Source organism: Artemia sp. Qi Xiang Cuo, chromosome 1, assembly GCF_049724085.1.
Source record: "Artemia sp. Qi Xiang Cuo chromosome 1, ASM4972408v1, whole genome shotgun sequence".
In the NCBI taxonomy this organism is placed as follows: Eukaryota; Metazoa; Arthropoda; class Branchiopoda; order Anostraca; family Artemiidae; genus Artemia; species Artemia sp. Qi Xiang Cuo.
Window position 1 is genome coordinate 5,567,413 of NC_142794.1, and position 16,105 is coordinate 5,583,517.

Consider the following 16,105-nt stretch of genomic DNA (forward strand, 5'->3'; position numbering starts at 1 on the left):
ATTGTAATTCCGTAGTACAGTACTTAAAGCCTATATTAAAGTTCAATGCGTTTATCAAAGCCATATCCAGTGGTCAGGGTTGGAACCATCTCCATCCGAAATGTTGGTCTGAGTTACAGAAACTACAAATCCTGTTTTTTGTACCCCCCCCTCCCCCCCCAAAAAAAAACTGGATACGACCCTGCCTGTCATAGTATATATTTAGGAAGAAAACCAAATACTACCGTTACTTATAATTGATTTGAAACTCTTACGAATAAATCTTGTATTGATGCAAACGTACCAAATATTTGAAGTCAATTTTTCTCAAAATATTCAATTAGTACTAGAACAATTTAAGTCAATAAACTAACCATCACAGTGCCTGTTAACCAAAACACAACAAATATTTTTTTTTTCAAAGTGGTTTCACAAAACTGATAAACAAACTTAACCTTTAACTTTTAACAAACTTAAACTTAACTCATTAAAAAAAAAAATAAAAAAAAAAAAAGCAAAATGTAAATTTTCTTTGAAAACGCAAGTACAGACCCATCTTATTTTTAATTTACACACATTTTTATTGCTCCAGGAGTGGATATACTCTTTATCACATAGATACAACCTGTTTAGACGTCAATGGTCTATACTTCCCATTCAACCTCCATGGTGAAGTCTATGTATGGATTGTTGTGATTACTAAAGTTAACAGTAGATACCTATTCAAAATGAAACCCAAGACTAGACACCATAAAATAGTACTAAACTTAGAAAACGGTCTTTTTAATGACTTCTGATACAAAAAGGACAGTTGCCAAATATTTGACAATATCATAATATAATTTATAATTTCAATTTTACATGTGGAAAACACTAATATGGTGCGTGCCTTTGGCCTCCCCGTGTACCCCTTGCTTTTCCACCTCGGGTAGGACCACTGTAGCCACCATATCCACCATTGTAGCCATATCCTTCATATCCACCTCCATATCCACCTCCATACCCACTGCCATAATAGTCATAACCGGCTCCTCCATACGCATCATAACCATATCCACCACCATACCCGCCATATCCCCCACCATAGCCAAAGCTACCTGGTGCTCCCCATGCTCCTCCCCGACCCATACCAGCACCGCCGCGCATGCCACGGAGCATACCACGGGGTCCACCTCGGCCGCCTCTCATTGGGGGCATCATCATAGCCTCTTTGGGGGTTGCTTTCTTAACATCAACCTCTTTGTCTTTAATGGTTTGTTTTGGTTTCTTAACCAATTCATTAGCAACTTTTTCATCATCAAAGGTGATGAAGCAGAAAGCTTTTCTTTGATTCTTGGTCTTGTCGAATGGCAATTCAACTTCAACAATATTGCCAAACTGTCCAAAATAAGCTTTAATATCATCATCACTGATTTCAGGTACTAGGCCACCAACGAAGATTTTGCCGGTGCGAGCTTTAGCTTTCTTGACGTCAACTTTTTTGCTGTTGATCACATGTTCACCAGCTTTAATGGCATCGTCTAGGGCATTAGGGGTCTTGAAATTAATGAAAGCAAAACCTCGAGATCTACCAGTAACAGGGTCAACTTTGATATTAATTCCCTCAATTTCACCGTATTTTGAGAAATGCTCTCGCAAGTCCTTCTCGGTTGTTTCCCAACTTAAGGCGCCAACAAATAGTTTCTTCTCTTCGTCCTTGCCAACCAAGTGGGAATTTTTTTCGCCTTCATGGTGCTCTATAAGTGAAATTAAAAATTAGGACAAGAAAATTGCATAAAATTATGGTTAATTAGTAGAAGAGATTTTTTTTCAAAAAATAAATAGGACATAGAATTTCAAATGTAAAAAAAAATAATACATTTTTGTAACGACCAACTTGGTAAACAGATAAGTTTCAAAAAGTAGATCAGAGAATAATTCTCCTGAGAATTCAGTTACAGGTCATAAATCAATTCTGAGCAAATTAAAATCTGAGTGTTGGCCAGAAGGGGTTTGAACAAAAGAGAAAATAATTAAGCGCTCATCACCGTAAACATTGATGGAATTATTCTTTTCCGTTTTTCTAATATAAATCAACAAAGCTCCGAAATGACCAAAGATAATAAGTAGCAAACATTAATTGGCAAATAGGAAAAGTAATTAAAAAACCTTGAATCTTTACAATAAAATAAAACGCTGTGAATGAAAAGGCTTAGAGGGGATCGAACGATCTCCAATTCAACCAAAAACATAGCTTAAGACAATTATAAACTTCATTTTTGTACTTCTGCAAAAAACAGAACTATCCGAACAAGAGCTTGTCTGAAAAAAAGCTTGTCAGAGCTTGGCTGTTTAGCTTGTCTAAAAGAAAATTGTGAGAACTGTGGCTACAAGTGATAAATTTATTCTGATTATATTGAACTAATAAGAGAAAAATGCGTGTATCATGCTGGAATAGTGTGATTCTTATAGACTTAGCTGGTTTTTTCCTAGAATTTATACTAAGGTTTGGAGTTTACACTAACGCTACCTAGCGGCGCTACGTTTTCGTATTCCTGGTTCCGTTCTGTTACCCGAGTTGTGTTTTATTTGGCGTCGCCTTGATATCAGTGCCTGAAAGTTGCAGAATGCCACCAAAAAGGCATCAAAAAAGCCCAAAAAGGCAGACATTCGCGCTGCTTGTGACGAGAATCTGGATGATGAATCTAGTGCAATGAACTGTGAAATTTGTAAACAATGACTTTGCATCGATTGCCTTGAAATTAGCAAACCCGAGTATAATATACTGACAAAAATAACAAGGAGATTAGGTTGCGAATGGAAGTGTCCTGTTTATAAAGGTAACACCGATAGTGGCACTAGTGCAGCTGAAATACAAGCCATAGCTAACAAAACGCTTGAACCACTTGAACCTGCAATAACTGATGTACAGGACCTAGATATTAAAATCAAGAATGCAGTTTAACAGTCATTTAGTGAATTCAAAGAAGAGTTCAAGAAAGACATTGATGCCAAGTTCAAGGAAGTGGAGACTCGTATTACTTCGCTTGAGCAAGCTCCAGGGGCTGCTAGTAATCCTGATCTGTTACAAAAGCTAATCAAATCTCAAGTAGAATCTCTTAGAGATGAAATGAAGCAGCAACTCGAGTCACGTGAGAACACTGTTTGCTGAAGATTGAGAAAAACAAAGACGCAAATTAAATATCCTAGCATTTGGAGCATTTGCCGCAACCCATTGATGAGACATTCATTCGTGACTTCTTATGTAACGAATACGGCCTACAACGGATAGCTGTAAAAAATGTTCGCCGCCTCGTCAGTCCCAATAACTCCGGGAATGAAAAGGATTCGCGCAAGGCGAGTCCCATTATTTTTTTGGTTGATGAATTAAAAATTAAGAAAGTGATCCTGAAAGTCATATGAGAGAAAAGGAACCAGTCAAATTTAGTTTAGAAATGATGTTTCAAAAGCCAACCGTATAAAGAGGACAAAGCTGTATGAAGTACTTCATGCGCGACGAGCTAATGGTGAAGAAAACCTAGTCATTCGAGGCAACAGAATTGTTCCAAAAAACGTGCCCACCCCCGCAGCGCCAGCTGCGATGGACACGAACTAGATGATTCTTAAAGAAATATAGATAGTAGTGTAAATAGCCCTGTGTCTTCTAATGTTGAAAGAAGTACTATTGATGAATCAAGTGAATCTTTTTACAGTGCGAGATCAGTAAGCTGTATTCTTTCCGAGCACACTGTTTTCATGAGTGATGATTCAAACCACACCAGCATAGAGTCTGGGGAATGTAATGATTCTGATAATAACGTACACAGCCCGAATAAAAGTTGCAAGCATTGGATTAACAATGGTCTGAAAGTCATCTTCAGTAACATAGATTGTTTAACGTCAAAGCTCCATGAGATAAAATATGCCGTTTTGACAGAAAAAGCAGACGTTTACGCTTTCTGCGAGATTAAACCTAAATGGACCAATACTCCTCTTGGAGATATCCAAATCCAGACACCCGATTATACCCTGGTCACCAACTTATCTATAGAAGGAGGAAGAGGAATAGCCGTGTACATCCAAAGCTCTCTGAAGGTAGGAAACACAGATATTAATTCAGATTATGAGCCATATATTGAACAAGTGTGGATATCTGTCCTCCTACCTTGTGGGCCATTTTACATTGGTTGCATGTATAGAAGCCCCAGTTCCCCTAGCCTTGAATCCTCCCTACTTGCTATGAGTTAAAATGATTGATATTAAAATGAAGCTACAAGGAAACATAATTATTGTTGGTGATTTTAATCTCCCGAATATTCAATGGGTCAACGGATTCGGTTTTTCTGAAAATAGCTTAATAAGACCATCCCTGGAATGCCTATTTAATCATTCTTTGTACCAGGCAGTTAACTTCCCGACAAGACATAGAAATGGTCAGAACCCTTTGCTACTTGATCTTCTACTAGCAAAAGACCAAGAGTCTAATAAGCATCAAGCCCCTAACACCATTTGGAGCTAGTGACCACATTGTCGTAAGTTGCAGTTTTAGACTGTATCCCCTAAGACTAGAATTTACAAATTTCTTCTCAGAATCAGCGGATGTAGAAAGCGGAGTACCCCAAGGCACGGCTTTGGGCCCAACTCTATTCAACATCTATATTAATGATGCATCTTCAACCATAAAGAATAAGATTTGCTAATATGCTGATGATTCCAAAATAATCGGTCCGATTTATGACCCCTTAAGTACCAGACATCCAAACAGATCTCGATGCACTCTCAATTTGGACAAAAACCTGGCGACTAGAATTTAATATCCAGAAATGCAAGGTCATACACTTTGGAGCAAACAACCCTCTCAGCCAGTATTTTATGGAATCCAATGGTGGTTCTAAACAGCCACTTACAACCAGTCACTGCGAAAAAGATCTGGGAGTTTTGGTTGATAACAAGCTCAAATTCAACTTACACAGACAGTCTGCAGTAGCCAAAGCCAACCAAAGTCTCGGTATAATAAAGAGAACGTTCTGCAGTAGATCTCTAGCAGTGATTACTAAGCTCCGAAAGGGCCTGATCCGACCAAAATTAGAATTTGGGATGTCCATTGCCACGCCAGTTAACAAGCTTGACCAATCGATTCTGGAATCGGCGCAGCAGCGAGCAACGAAATGCGTAAGGGGTTTTCAAGATTTACCATATTCTACCAGACTCCAGAGGCTCAATATACCATCTCTCACATACCGACGTAAGAGAGGGGATGTATTGATGACATACAAATTTATCTGCAAACACGATATCATCTCTGACTTATTCCAGTTAGATAGTTCATCAAGAGCAAGAGGGCACCCCCTGAAGCTCTACCAGAAACGTGCTAATACCAGGCTGCAAAACAAATTTTGTCCAACCGTGTGGTTGGCCTATGGAATTCCCTTAGCCAGAATGCAGTCATGTCCCCTAATACCGAAGCCTTCAAGTCAGCTGTTGATAGATTGGTGCAGCAAGCCATGGCACACAGTTTGGGAAGCGCATAATGAGCTGAGTCACCATCATCATTGACCGGCGTCTACAGGATTCGTCCTTATCGCTGGCAAGTGCAATTTAAGGTAATATTGTTTATAGATTGTACTGTTTTTTTATCATTTGCCTACACTATTTTTTCATAGCACTATAAATCAATGATCAAAACTGAACTAAAGAACTAACATAATAGTCCAATGGAATGCTAGAAATCAGGACCAAGTAGAGAAATCAGGTATAATACTATCAAAGGACCATGTCAGCCAGCATATTTAGATTAACAGGGAATATATTAAAATCTACACACACAAAAAAATAAACATTTTCAATGACTAAGAATGCCATGATAAGCTTCTGATTAGACTTCTAACCTTAGAGACAAAAACTGAAAGTTTATATTCTTAAGTCATATTAGCAGATATAAATCGACAATAATTCAAAGCTTTTTTGAATATTACATGGACAATACTTATAAAATCACAACAACATTAAACTAAAAATAAATATACCAAACAAGCAATTTTCTCTGAAGCAAACAATAAGACTGTCCAAAATCAAAAAATATTCCTTCTGCAATTTCATTTTTGGTGAAATAAATTTCAAAATGTTTCAACCTTTGATAAGACACATTGGTGATGCATAATTGATACAATAATCCAATTTAATGTTCAAAAATAGCTGCGGGAATTTACATTTGTTGAATTTGGAAGTCCCTAATTTGAAGCAAGCTGAGTTCCTGTAAATAAGTGTCTTAATTAGACAAGATAGAAAGAACTTGACCAATCAATTTACGCGAGTTCGCACATTAATTTCAAAAATAACTTTAATTATTTGAACATATCAACACAAGACTGGAAAAACCAAATTTTAATAAAATTATAATATAAGTACATAAGATAACTTGATCCACTGAAATAAAATTTTCAAGTCAATAGTATGAATTTCCAAAAATATTACAATTTACCATTGAAGAATAGTATGTAATTGGCAGATAGTACTATTTTTTGTTTTGAGCCAATAAGAATCCTTGCCTTAATTTGATTCCCTTTTAAACTCACCTTGGGAATCCAGGTCGGCACACCAGAAGATCTGGCACCAGACGATTTGTGATGAGGTTGCATCTGGAGTCCATCCATATCCTCCAGCATGAGCATCATACAGGCCAGGATTCTACCATGCCCCAAGATTGGCAAATTAAGATTCTTTTAATACAATACTACCTTTATTATGTCAAGATATAATTCTGGCACTTTGCCATAGAAGCTTTATTATAACTAAAAATCATTCCAGCACTGCCATATTGCCTTTATATTAAGAAATCATTCTGGCACTTAAAGTGAGAAATGCCATTTAAGCCAAAACTTTATTAAGTAAAGCAAAATTTAGTCTAGTAGTACTAGCCAGAATGACCTATTAAAATTAAACTTTTTAAAAAACTAAAAGGGGTAAGCTTCTGCTAAGCGTCTGTCTTGAAGTAGCACCTGCAACAAAACCAATATGGTACTGTAGAATCTTCATATCAAAATTGTTTCCACTCACTATCATCAAAATTGATAACACGAATTTGTAAGTTATCCAAATCAAACTGGATTTGTACTTTAAATGAAATATATACAAAAACATCTTGAGTTTCAGATAGCTTCTTGTAGTGAAACCAATAGAAATTAAAGCCAATTGTGCTTTCTAGTTAGCTGAAATTTGAATTAAAAGTTCAGGAGACAGCTGGGCATTATCTCAAGTAAATAAGGCAATTTTCCAAGTTAGTACAAATCATTGCAATCAAAATGAATCTTAGTTTTCTTCAATAGAACAATTCCAGGTATATTTGACCAGATCCAAGCTTGTAGCAGATAGTTCCAACAAACTTTAATATTGACTTAAGAGATAATCTTTGATTGCTTCTAATCCCAGAATTCCAACACTTGAGAACAAGTTTATCTTTTCTTCCAGAAACGGTAATGCTTCAAAAGCAATTAAGAAGCGTGAATACAATTTCTCTTGAATGACTTAAATGGTAAGTGACACCCTTTTAAAAGAGTTAACAGTGGCCAAAGATTAAAATTTAATTATTCAATGCATACAAATCCTTAAATAGTATGTAATGCCACTACACTACACTGTTTTCTTTGCCAAAAAACAAAAAAAGGAATGGGAGATGAAAAACACAACCATTACAACCAGCCTAGTGATGCACAACTACCAATATATTAGAATACTAACAGATATTTTCAACAACAAAAATTGTCAGCTAATCTAAAAAGTATACGAATTTTCTAAAACATTACTCAATTTAAGTTAGCTACTATCCTGTTCTTGAATTTTCTAATCAATAAGTGTCACCAATGTAACCAAAAATCAAAAATTTCAATACAATCAACAGTAGTTGTGTTTATAATTTACCTAATTCTTAATCTTCATGATAACAATATATTATTATATTAAACATATATTAATATTATAACATATATAATATATTAAACATATATATAGCATATATTAAATACATAACCTAACCTAGGTACCATTATCAGCCCCTTTAACCCCAAAAAACTAAAGTTTGAATGTGTCTCAGAGTGAGCAATGCCTCACAAGGCAGCAGAAACCTGTTTTTCATTAGGATCTTTGACATTCTATATGCGGTTTTTCTTGCGTGTTAATTGGCTGCTAAATAAGTACCAAATATACCTGTGTAGGAGTTTTTCTCACCAAGACAAAGCTAATTATCTCTGAATACAGACAGAGAAACCAGTTTTATTTGGATCAAGAACTTGTGTGGTCAGTGTGAGACAAGTACCATGGAATTTTATGCTTTTGATGTAGTTTCTTGACATATTTGATGATTTTAATACTTAAGAGATAACTGTATAACCTAAGACATTTTTTCTGAAAGCAAATCCTTATTAGGCTACAAAAGCCTTCAGCTCAAGTTCCAAATAATGCAAGAAGAAGAGTTAGCTGATGAGATATTCACCATCTATAAATGGTGAATATTACAATATATAATCTTATATGGATCTAAACCTAACACCAAGTGGTGGAAGTAAAAGGCTGTTCACAATGAAAGATAAAATCCTCCCAACCCTTATTTGCATGGAGGTCCATTAAAAAAGATATTCTTTTGAAAGATAAAATTTTTGAGGTCTGTTAAAATTAGGTCCCATGAAGGGAGAAGGGGTGTGGGCTGATATTTCAAAACATCATTCTGGGCTTTCTACTCAGATCCAATCCTGGAAAAACAGCTCAAAAGCTTCCCAAGTTAACAAAATTCCATAAACAAGTTTACTTTTAATCCATAGAAAGTACCCTGGGGGAAAGGAAGTTGGTTGTTGATGAACTGCTACATGCTTGAGAATTTGAACACATAAGAGATGACTCTTTAAATAATGATCAGCTTAAGAATTTAGTTTAAGAATTGACATTGTTTCCACATTTGCAGGTGTAATAATTTGACAAAAAATAGCCTTTAAATTTTCCAATATTTAGGCTTCAGTCTCAAACTGATCCATAGAAGTTATTTTGGCTAATTTAAAATTGTCTGCTAATATACAAATTAACCATAATGGGTCCATTAATACCATTTAGACCAGAAAAAAGTATGTTTAAACTATTGAAGTTGTCCACAGGTAATCAGTCTAACATTGAGCTATATCTAGAATCTCAGGCAATAATCTGATATAACACAGAAATAACAAAGCAAGCAGGAAATATTGAAAAGTGCAGTTTTACATTATCTTCTCAACTAACAATGCAAAAAATTAGTTACTTTCAAAAAATTTCTCCATTTTATGAATTACTTTTAAGTAATAATAAAACTCAATTCAAGTTTAACTGCATCCTTTTCCCATCTTCAATGCCTTGATATATCCTGAAGGATAACACACAATTTTGCTGGATTCTTTTTCAGTTGAAATTAAAAAAAATTTATTAAAGCAAGTAACTGTGCCAGGTGAATCAAAATCTCAGAATAGATCCAGAGCCCTATGATCCTCCAGAAAGACATTTTGATACCCCTATCTGCATGCCTTCCTCCTTCAAAGGTACTGGTCTTATGCTGTTGTGTTATAACAGTGAAAACACGAAAAATACATCTATTGCTGAAATGAGGCACAAGGCCAGTGTTTAAGCCTCATTGCATTGTCTCAATCCTAATTTATAAGATTTCAAACACTTACAAACCAATTTCGTTAATTTAGGAGGAGCCAAAATATGGTTTAAAATCCTGCCAAAATTTCTGGATTTGCATGTTCCTAATTTACAGCCAAGGGAAGACTGAAAACCCTGATTGAGGTAGGTTGTAAACATGTCATCTATGGAATATTCCAAGCTCTCAAATAAAGTAATGGTAGATAACTTGGCAACATTCCCCCATGGTTTATTTTACACAACTTAGTATCTTTTCAATACTTTAGGCCTGAATTCATGCCTGAAAGTTTCATTCACCTTACTCCATTACTTCCCAAGATTGCAAGCAGCCCCCCCCCCCAATAGGACCATAAACCAAGGAAACGATCTGGGATGAAGTCAATAAAAGGCAATATTGAAAATCCAATAGATACAGATTTTCTTAGGTAAGTCTTGTGTATGTTCTCTTCAAAATTAAACAGTAAAAAATAAAATAGTACCATTTGATTTTCCATGAAAGGTGTTTCCAAACTTAATGGCTCCTACTGTGACAATTGTATTGAAAACCCTACCCACTAATGGGACCAGATATCCCTATCTATAGGCCAAAACTAATAAATGGTAAACTATAGATTATTACTTATTTCTATTTTAATTATAATAGAAAAAAACAAGGCGTCAATATAAGTATTTTTCTTTAAAGGGCACATATTTAAATAACAACAGCTGTGATTAGCTTTCATATATTTACAAATGCATGAAAAGCAGCAGTGGTATGTTCATGTGTTAGCAAATTAATATAAAACACTACATTGACCCTTTCTTGCCCACCATGGAAAAAGTGGGGCAGCAAAGTAGCAAATGCCACTTGGCATTTTCTAATTTGTTGGCAGCTTTTGTCTGAAAAAACATTTTATGTATAAAAATACGTTTAGTTCAAAGAAAAGTGTCACAACACAGGTTGTGCTGCTAAAGTGTTGGCAGCTTTTAGAATTTCTGTCAAATTCTGCAACTGGTAGCTTTAGAACTTTGTCCACACATGTTTCTTGCTATCTGATTTATGTGTTACAACAGAATTTTACCATAAGGGGTAGACAAAAAGGTACAGGTGCATAATACTGACACTTCTAAAAGGTAAGTTTGGTTAATGCTAATGAAATAAAATAGGATGAATAATAGTTTAAAAACAAATTTGTGCTATATATTTACACATTAGGGGGGAGGGGGGGGGGGGGGGTAAAGCATAGCACATATTAAATACATAAACTAACCTAAGTACCTTTCCCCTCTTAAACCCCCAAAAACAATTGTTAAAATATTGCAACTCATTGAGAAACCATGGCTTTGCAGTCATTTAGGTATAGTGGTCTCTTGAGAATAACCTGTTTGACAGGTTTTTGTGACTGGTTTCCTTGTATATAATATATAAAAGTGTCTATATTACACACCAGTACTGACAAAAAAGAGTGCTATTTTAGTGGCTGGCATCTCCATAAGGAAACACAGTACTCAAGCATAAGATGGGTCACTTTTATACATTGTGCAAGGAAACCAGTCACAAAAAAACCTGCCAGACAGGTTAACTGCAAGATACAGCTATAGAGAAATGCAATGCAAAGCAATAAATAGCAACAAAGACCACACTGCCTTTCCATCATAAACAATAAGTAGAAACAACAGGGAAATTTTTATGCAAGACAGTGGAACGCAACTTTAAATGAATATTTCGACCCTATATCCAAGGGCTGTCCTCAGCAAAACAAACAAAGAGAATAAAAAACAATATAAAAGAAACTTACATTAAAATTCAATCATTAAAACTGAAGTTTTTTTTAAATCTTTTAAAAACAGCCCTAATATAAAGTAATGATATTAGGGCTGTTTTTAAAAGATTAAAAAAAACTTTTCAGTTTTAATGATCGAATTTTAATTTAAGTTTCTTTTATTTTGTTTTAATTCTCTTTGTTTGTTTTGCTGAGGATGACCCTTGGACATAGGGTCAAAATATTCATTTAAAGTTGTGTTCCACTGTCTTGTATAAAAATTCCCTGTTGTTCTACTTATTGTTTATAATGCAAAACCAGGCTTTCATTGTGCTTATGATATTTAAACTGTTGTTTTTTGGGGTTTAGGGGGGAGGGTACCTTGGTTAGGTCACATATTTAATATATGCTATGCTTTACCCCCCCCCCTACTGTGCAAATAAATAGCCCAGATTTGTTTATAAACTATTATATATTCATCCTATTTTATTTTATTAGCATTAACCAAACTTGACTTCTTTAGCAGTATAAAGAAGTGACCATCTAATGCTTAAGCACTGGAAACACTTTAAAATTCTGAAAATTCAGAACTTCTTGTATTATTCCAAAATGCCCATCATTGTATTTCACCCAGACTCCCCTTATGTGCAAATATACAGCCCAAATTATAGTCCCATAAACAAACCATAGGGCAACTATGGCAAATATTTTCTTTAAATAATTTAATGGCTAACAAGGAACAGTAGATTTTTCCTTTTTCCAAATTTAACTAAGAAGAAAGTGAATATATCACTCAAAGCCTTTTTGTGCTCTTTTCAAATATCTGGCCAAGAGTAGGCCAATTCTACTTTAGCTATTTTTGGCTATCTTGGAAAGGGATCAGGTTAGGTAAATCAAACTTTCATGGATGGGTCTGCAGGCTTAAGTATGGGTAAATTTTTTGTAGTTCATATTATTGACTTACAAATGAAGGAAACATACCACTTGATGCCTTTCTTATGCTCTTTCCAAATATAATAATCATTTTTGTCAGAAATGAATTTTAGCCCCACCCCTATATATACCAATCCAGGGTGGATATTTGAACATTAGGCAGGTGGGGGGTAAAGTTTATTTCTGATGAAAATGAGAGGTCAGTTTAAATTTTACCCCCCACCCCCCTAATGTACAAATATATACCCTGAATTGCTATATACAGGGGTGGAGGTAAAATTCATTTCCAACAAAAATAATTATTATATTCATTAAGAGCATAAAAAAGCATCAAGTAGTATGTTCACTTTATTCCCAAGTTAATAATATGAACTGCCAAAAAATACCAAAGTATGTCCTGGGAAGGTATTTTGAAGTACCTACTTCCACTCCTTCTCCCTCTAGAGGGTTCTGAAATTTACCATTGAAATTTTGACAAAACTACATTTTACCTTAATTTTCAGGCTACTTTCCCATTATATAACTCCTATAAAAAGTCAAGTTTGGTTAATGCTAATGAAATAAAACAAAATAGCATGCATATACACTAGTTTATAAAACAATTTGGGCTATATATTTGCATATTAGGGGGGAGGGAGTAAAGCATTGCATATATTAAATACATAACCTAACCTAACCTAGGAACCTTTTTCTCCCCCTAAACCCCAAAAACAAGTTTAAACATTGTAAATTCAATGAGAAACCACACTTCAATCAATATAGATAACAATTACTTGCCTTACTAGTCTCCATCACTGCATTCATTTGACTGTCTATAGTCAAGGTGTCCACATAATGGGAAAGTACCCAATGCTTGACCCCCCACCCCTAATGTGCAACTATATAGCCTGAATTTGTTTCTTAACTATTATATATTCATCCTATTGTTTTATTTTATTTCCTCCTCCCCTAAACCCCAAAAAACAACAGTTTAAATAAGTTCCCAGAGCGAGAAACCCCTGAATACTTGTTTATACAATCATCAGATAGTGTCAAATCTTTGCTTTTGTTGAGTGGATCAGTGCCTCAGGTTTTTGTGACTGGTTTTTAGAGGTGTCCTCATAATGGGAAAGTACCAAGCATTGCATATATTAACATATTTAATATATATAATTCTTTACCCCCCCTCCAATATGCAAATATATAGCCCAAATTTGCTTCTAAACTATTATACATTCATCCTATTTTGCTTTATTTCATTAGCATTAACCAAAATTGACTTTTTAGAGGTGTCCTCATATGGGAAAGTACCAAATTTTATTTCTGGTGTAAATGAGGTAAGTTTAAACTTTTCCCCACCCCCTAATGTGCAAATATATACCCTGAATTGGTAAATATAGAGGTTAGGGGGGGGGGCTAAAATTCATTTCCAATAGAAATGATTATTATATTCATAATCAGCATAAAAAAGGCAGGTAAAGTTCTATGAAATCATATTATTGAGTTAGGGATAAAGTGAATGCACCATTTGATGAATTTCAAAAATAAAGTGAATGGGGGCTGTTTACCCCCCCCCCTGGAAAATACCCCAACGCGGAAAATCCCCCCCCCACACGGAAAGTTATACCCGTGGAAAATACCCCTCGGTAAAATTCTACTTTAGCTACTTTTGGCTATCTTGGAAAGGAGTTTGGTTAGGAAAATCAAACTTTCAGGGATATATCTACAGGCTACAGTATGTCCCGGGAAGGTATTTTGAAGTACCTACCTCCACTCCTTCTCCCTCTAGAGGGTCCTGACCTTTGATGACCTTTAAAAATCTGTGTGTTATAAAAGTGAAACCTTGTGATATAGATCTTCTGCTTAAAATGAAGTCCAACAAAATTGTTTTCAGCTTCACAACTTTGCTCAATCCTGATTTATAGAGTTTTAAAGATATGCAAATACATTTCCTAAATTTTGAAAACTAACATTGATATGACTTAAAATACTACTCAAATAATAGGAATTGCATTTTCAGAACTAAAGCCAGAGAAAAAGAATCTTATAACTGAAAATTAAGGTAAAATGTTGTTTTGTCAAAATTTCAATAGGCATAGACCTGTCATGTAGGCAAATTTCAGGATCCTCTAGAGGGGGAAGGAGAGGAGATAAGTACTTCAAAATACCTTCCCAGGACATATTTTAGCCTGTAGACTCATCCCTGAAATTTTCATTTTCCTAACATCACCCCTTTCCAAGATAGGTAAAAGTAACTAAACTAGAATTTTACCATCATTTCTATCAGAAATGAATTTCAGCCCCCCCCCCCCAGATAGGGTAAGACGTCCAGTAGTCGGCCACCTGCCTATTCTTGGACATAATCTTTATACTATTTTAATCACTATTTACAATGAGCCGTTTGTATGTCCGAGTTTAGGCAGAATTGTCACTTGTTATTAAATTCAAAAATAGGAGGCGCTGTACAAGGGTGAAACTATTTGAATTAGTAACCTACTTGTTCAGAAATTCTTCATAATTTTTTTGATACAAAAATTAAGTTTCTAGGTGGTATAATACAGTAATTAGAGTAGTTTAAATGTCAAAAAGTTTTTAAAGTGATTAAAGTGTCCAACTACTGGGTGTCTTACCCTATACATAGCCTAAGCTAACACAAACTAACCCTGAATTGGCATATATAGGGGAAGGGCTGAAATTCATTTCTGATAAAAATGATTATTATATTTGTAATCAGAATAAAAAGGCATCAAATGGTGTATTCACTTTATTCCTAACTCAATAATATGATTTCATAGAACTTTATCAAAATGCATCAAATGCCTTTAATGTATTCACTTTCATCCTAGCTAAATTATTATGCCACCTGCAAATTTATCAATAGCTTTGCCTGCGTAAGCTCTCTTGATTGGCTAGAAATGACAAATTGAAACTAAATTTTGTAGTTTTAGCTAAGCACCAAATTATAAATGAAAAATGGTCATTGCCTAGACATGTGTGTAGACATGGGATTCTAGCTAGTCACACTTGTGAACACTGCTTTGGGATTATTTTTAGTAATAAGAGGCATATTTAATTGACTTGGAAAGCCCCGAGTGGTTTTGAAATTGGTAAAATAGGCTAGCATAAATTGCAAAAAGAATGACCAAATTCAGATTGGATATGCTACTTCAAAATTGAACAAACAAAAATTTAAGTTAGTCTATGGGCTAATTGACATGCTCAACTTTATTATTTAACAAGTAAGGATGCATATATTACTCAGAAAATTTCAAGGGGTCTTAGAAATTGGTAAAAGATGACCAAATTAGCCTACTACAACAAAGACAGACATCAGTCTCATAAATTTATGTGGTCTGTCTTATTAAGCTATATTTAGGAGACTTAGAAAATCTTGAATTGTCTTAGAAATAGGTAAAATGGCGACACATTACACAGAAAATTAGCAGTGTACGTAGAAATTATCTTACCTTCCATGCCTTCAGCGTGTTCTTGACCATTAGGTACTTCTTCCATTGGTTGATCTTGTTGATATTGGGCATCAGTATTCTCCATTTTGTAAAATATGTACTAGTAGAAATTCAACTAAATATCGATTTCAACAGATCGTTTTCAGGAAGTGAAGTGATGAAAAAGCGGGAAACCGTTATTGATTAATGAGTAAAATTAGATCTAATAAATATTTTTTTAAATATAATTAATAATATACAAACAGCACAATAAATCAAATTATTAATGTTTTTAATAAATTAGAAAAAAATTACTTACTAAAATAGCTAAGTTTTTCACTAGAGCTCAGATAAATAAAACGTAGCCCTGATTTTTGGCGTAATATT

The 16,105-nt window shown here is 34.7% G+C and overlaps 2 protein-coding genes across 2 annotated transcripts in view; one reads left to right on the plus strand and one right to left on the minus strand.

The window, feature by feature from the left end:
- The window catches only part of LOC148955943 (E3 ubiquitin-protein ligase ubr3-like), a 230,048-nt gene that overhangs the window by 23,256 nt on the left and 190,687 nt on the right, over window positions 1-16,105 (plus strand). The window lies entirely within an intron of this gene.
- On the minus strand, window positions 747-15,899 carry LOC148955944 (heterogeneous nuclear ribonucleoprotein A/B-like). Its single transcript, XM_089087253.1, has 2 exons — window positions 15,740-15,899; window positions 747-1,715 (listed from the first exon to the last, which is right to left on the minus strand). The coding sequence occupies exons 1-2, from the start codon at window positions 15,822-15,824 to the stop codon at window positions 853-855; spliced, it is 948 nt and encodes a 315-aa protein (XP_088943379.1). The 5' UTR covers window positions 15,825-15,899; the 3' UTR covers window positions 747-852.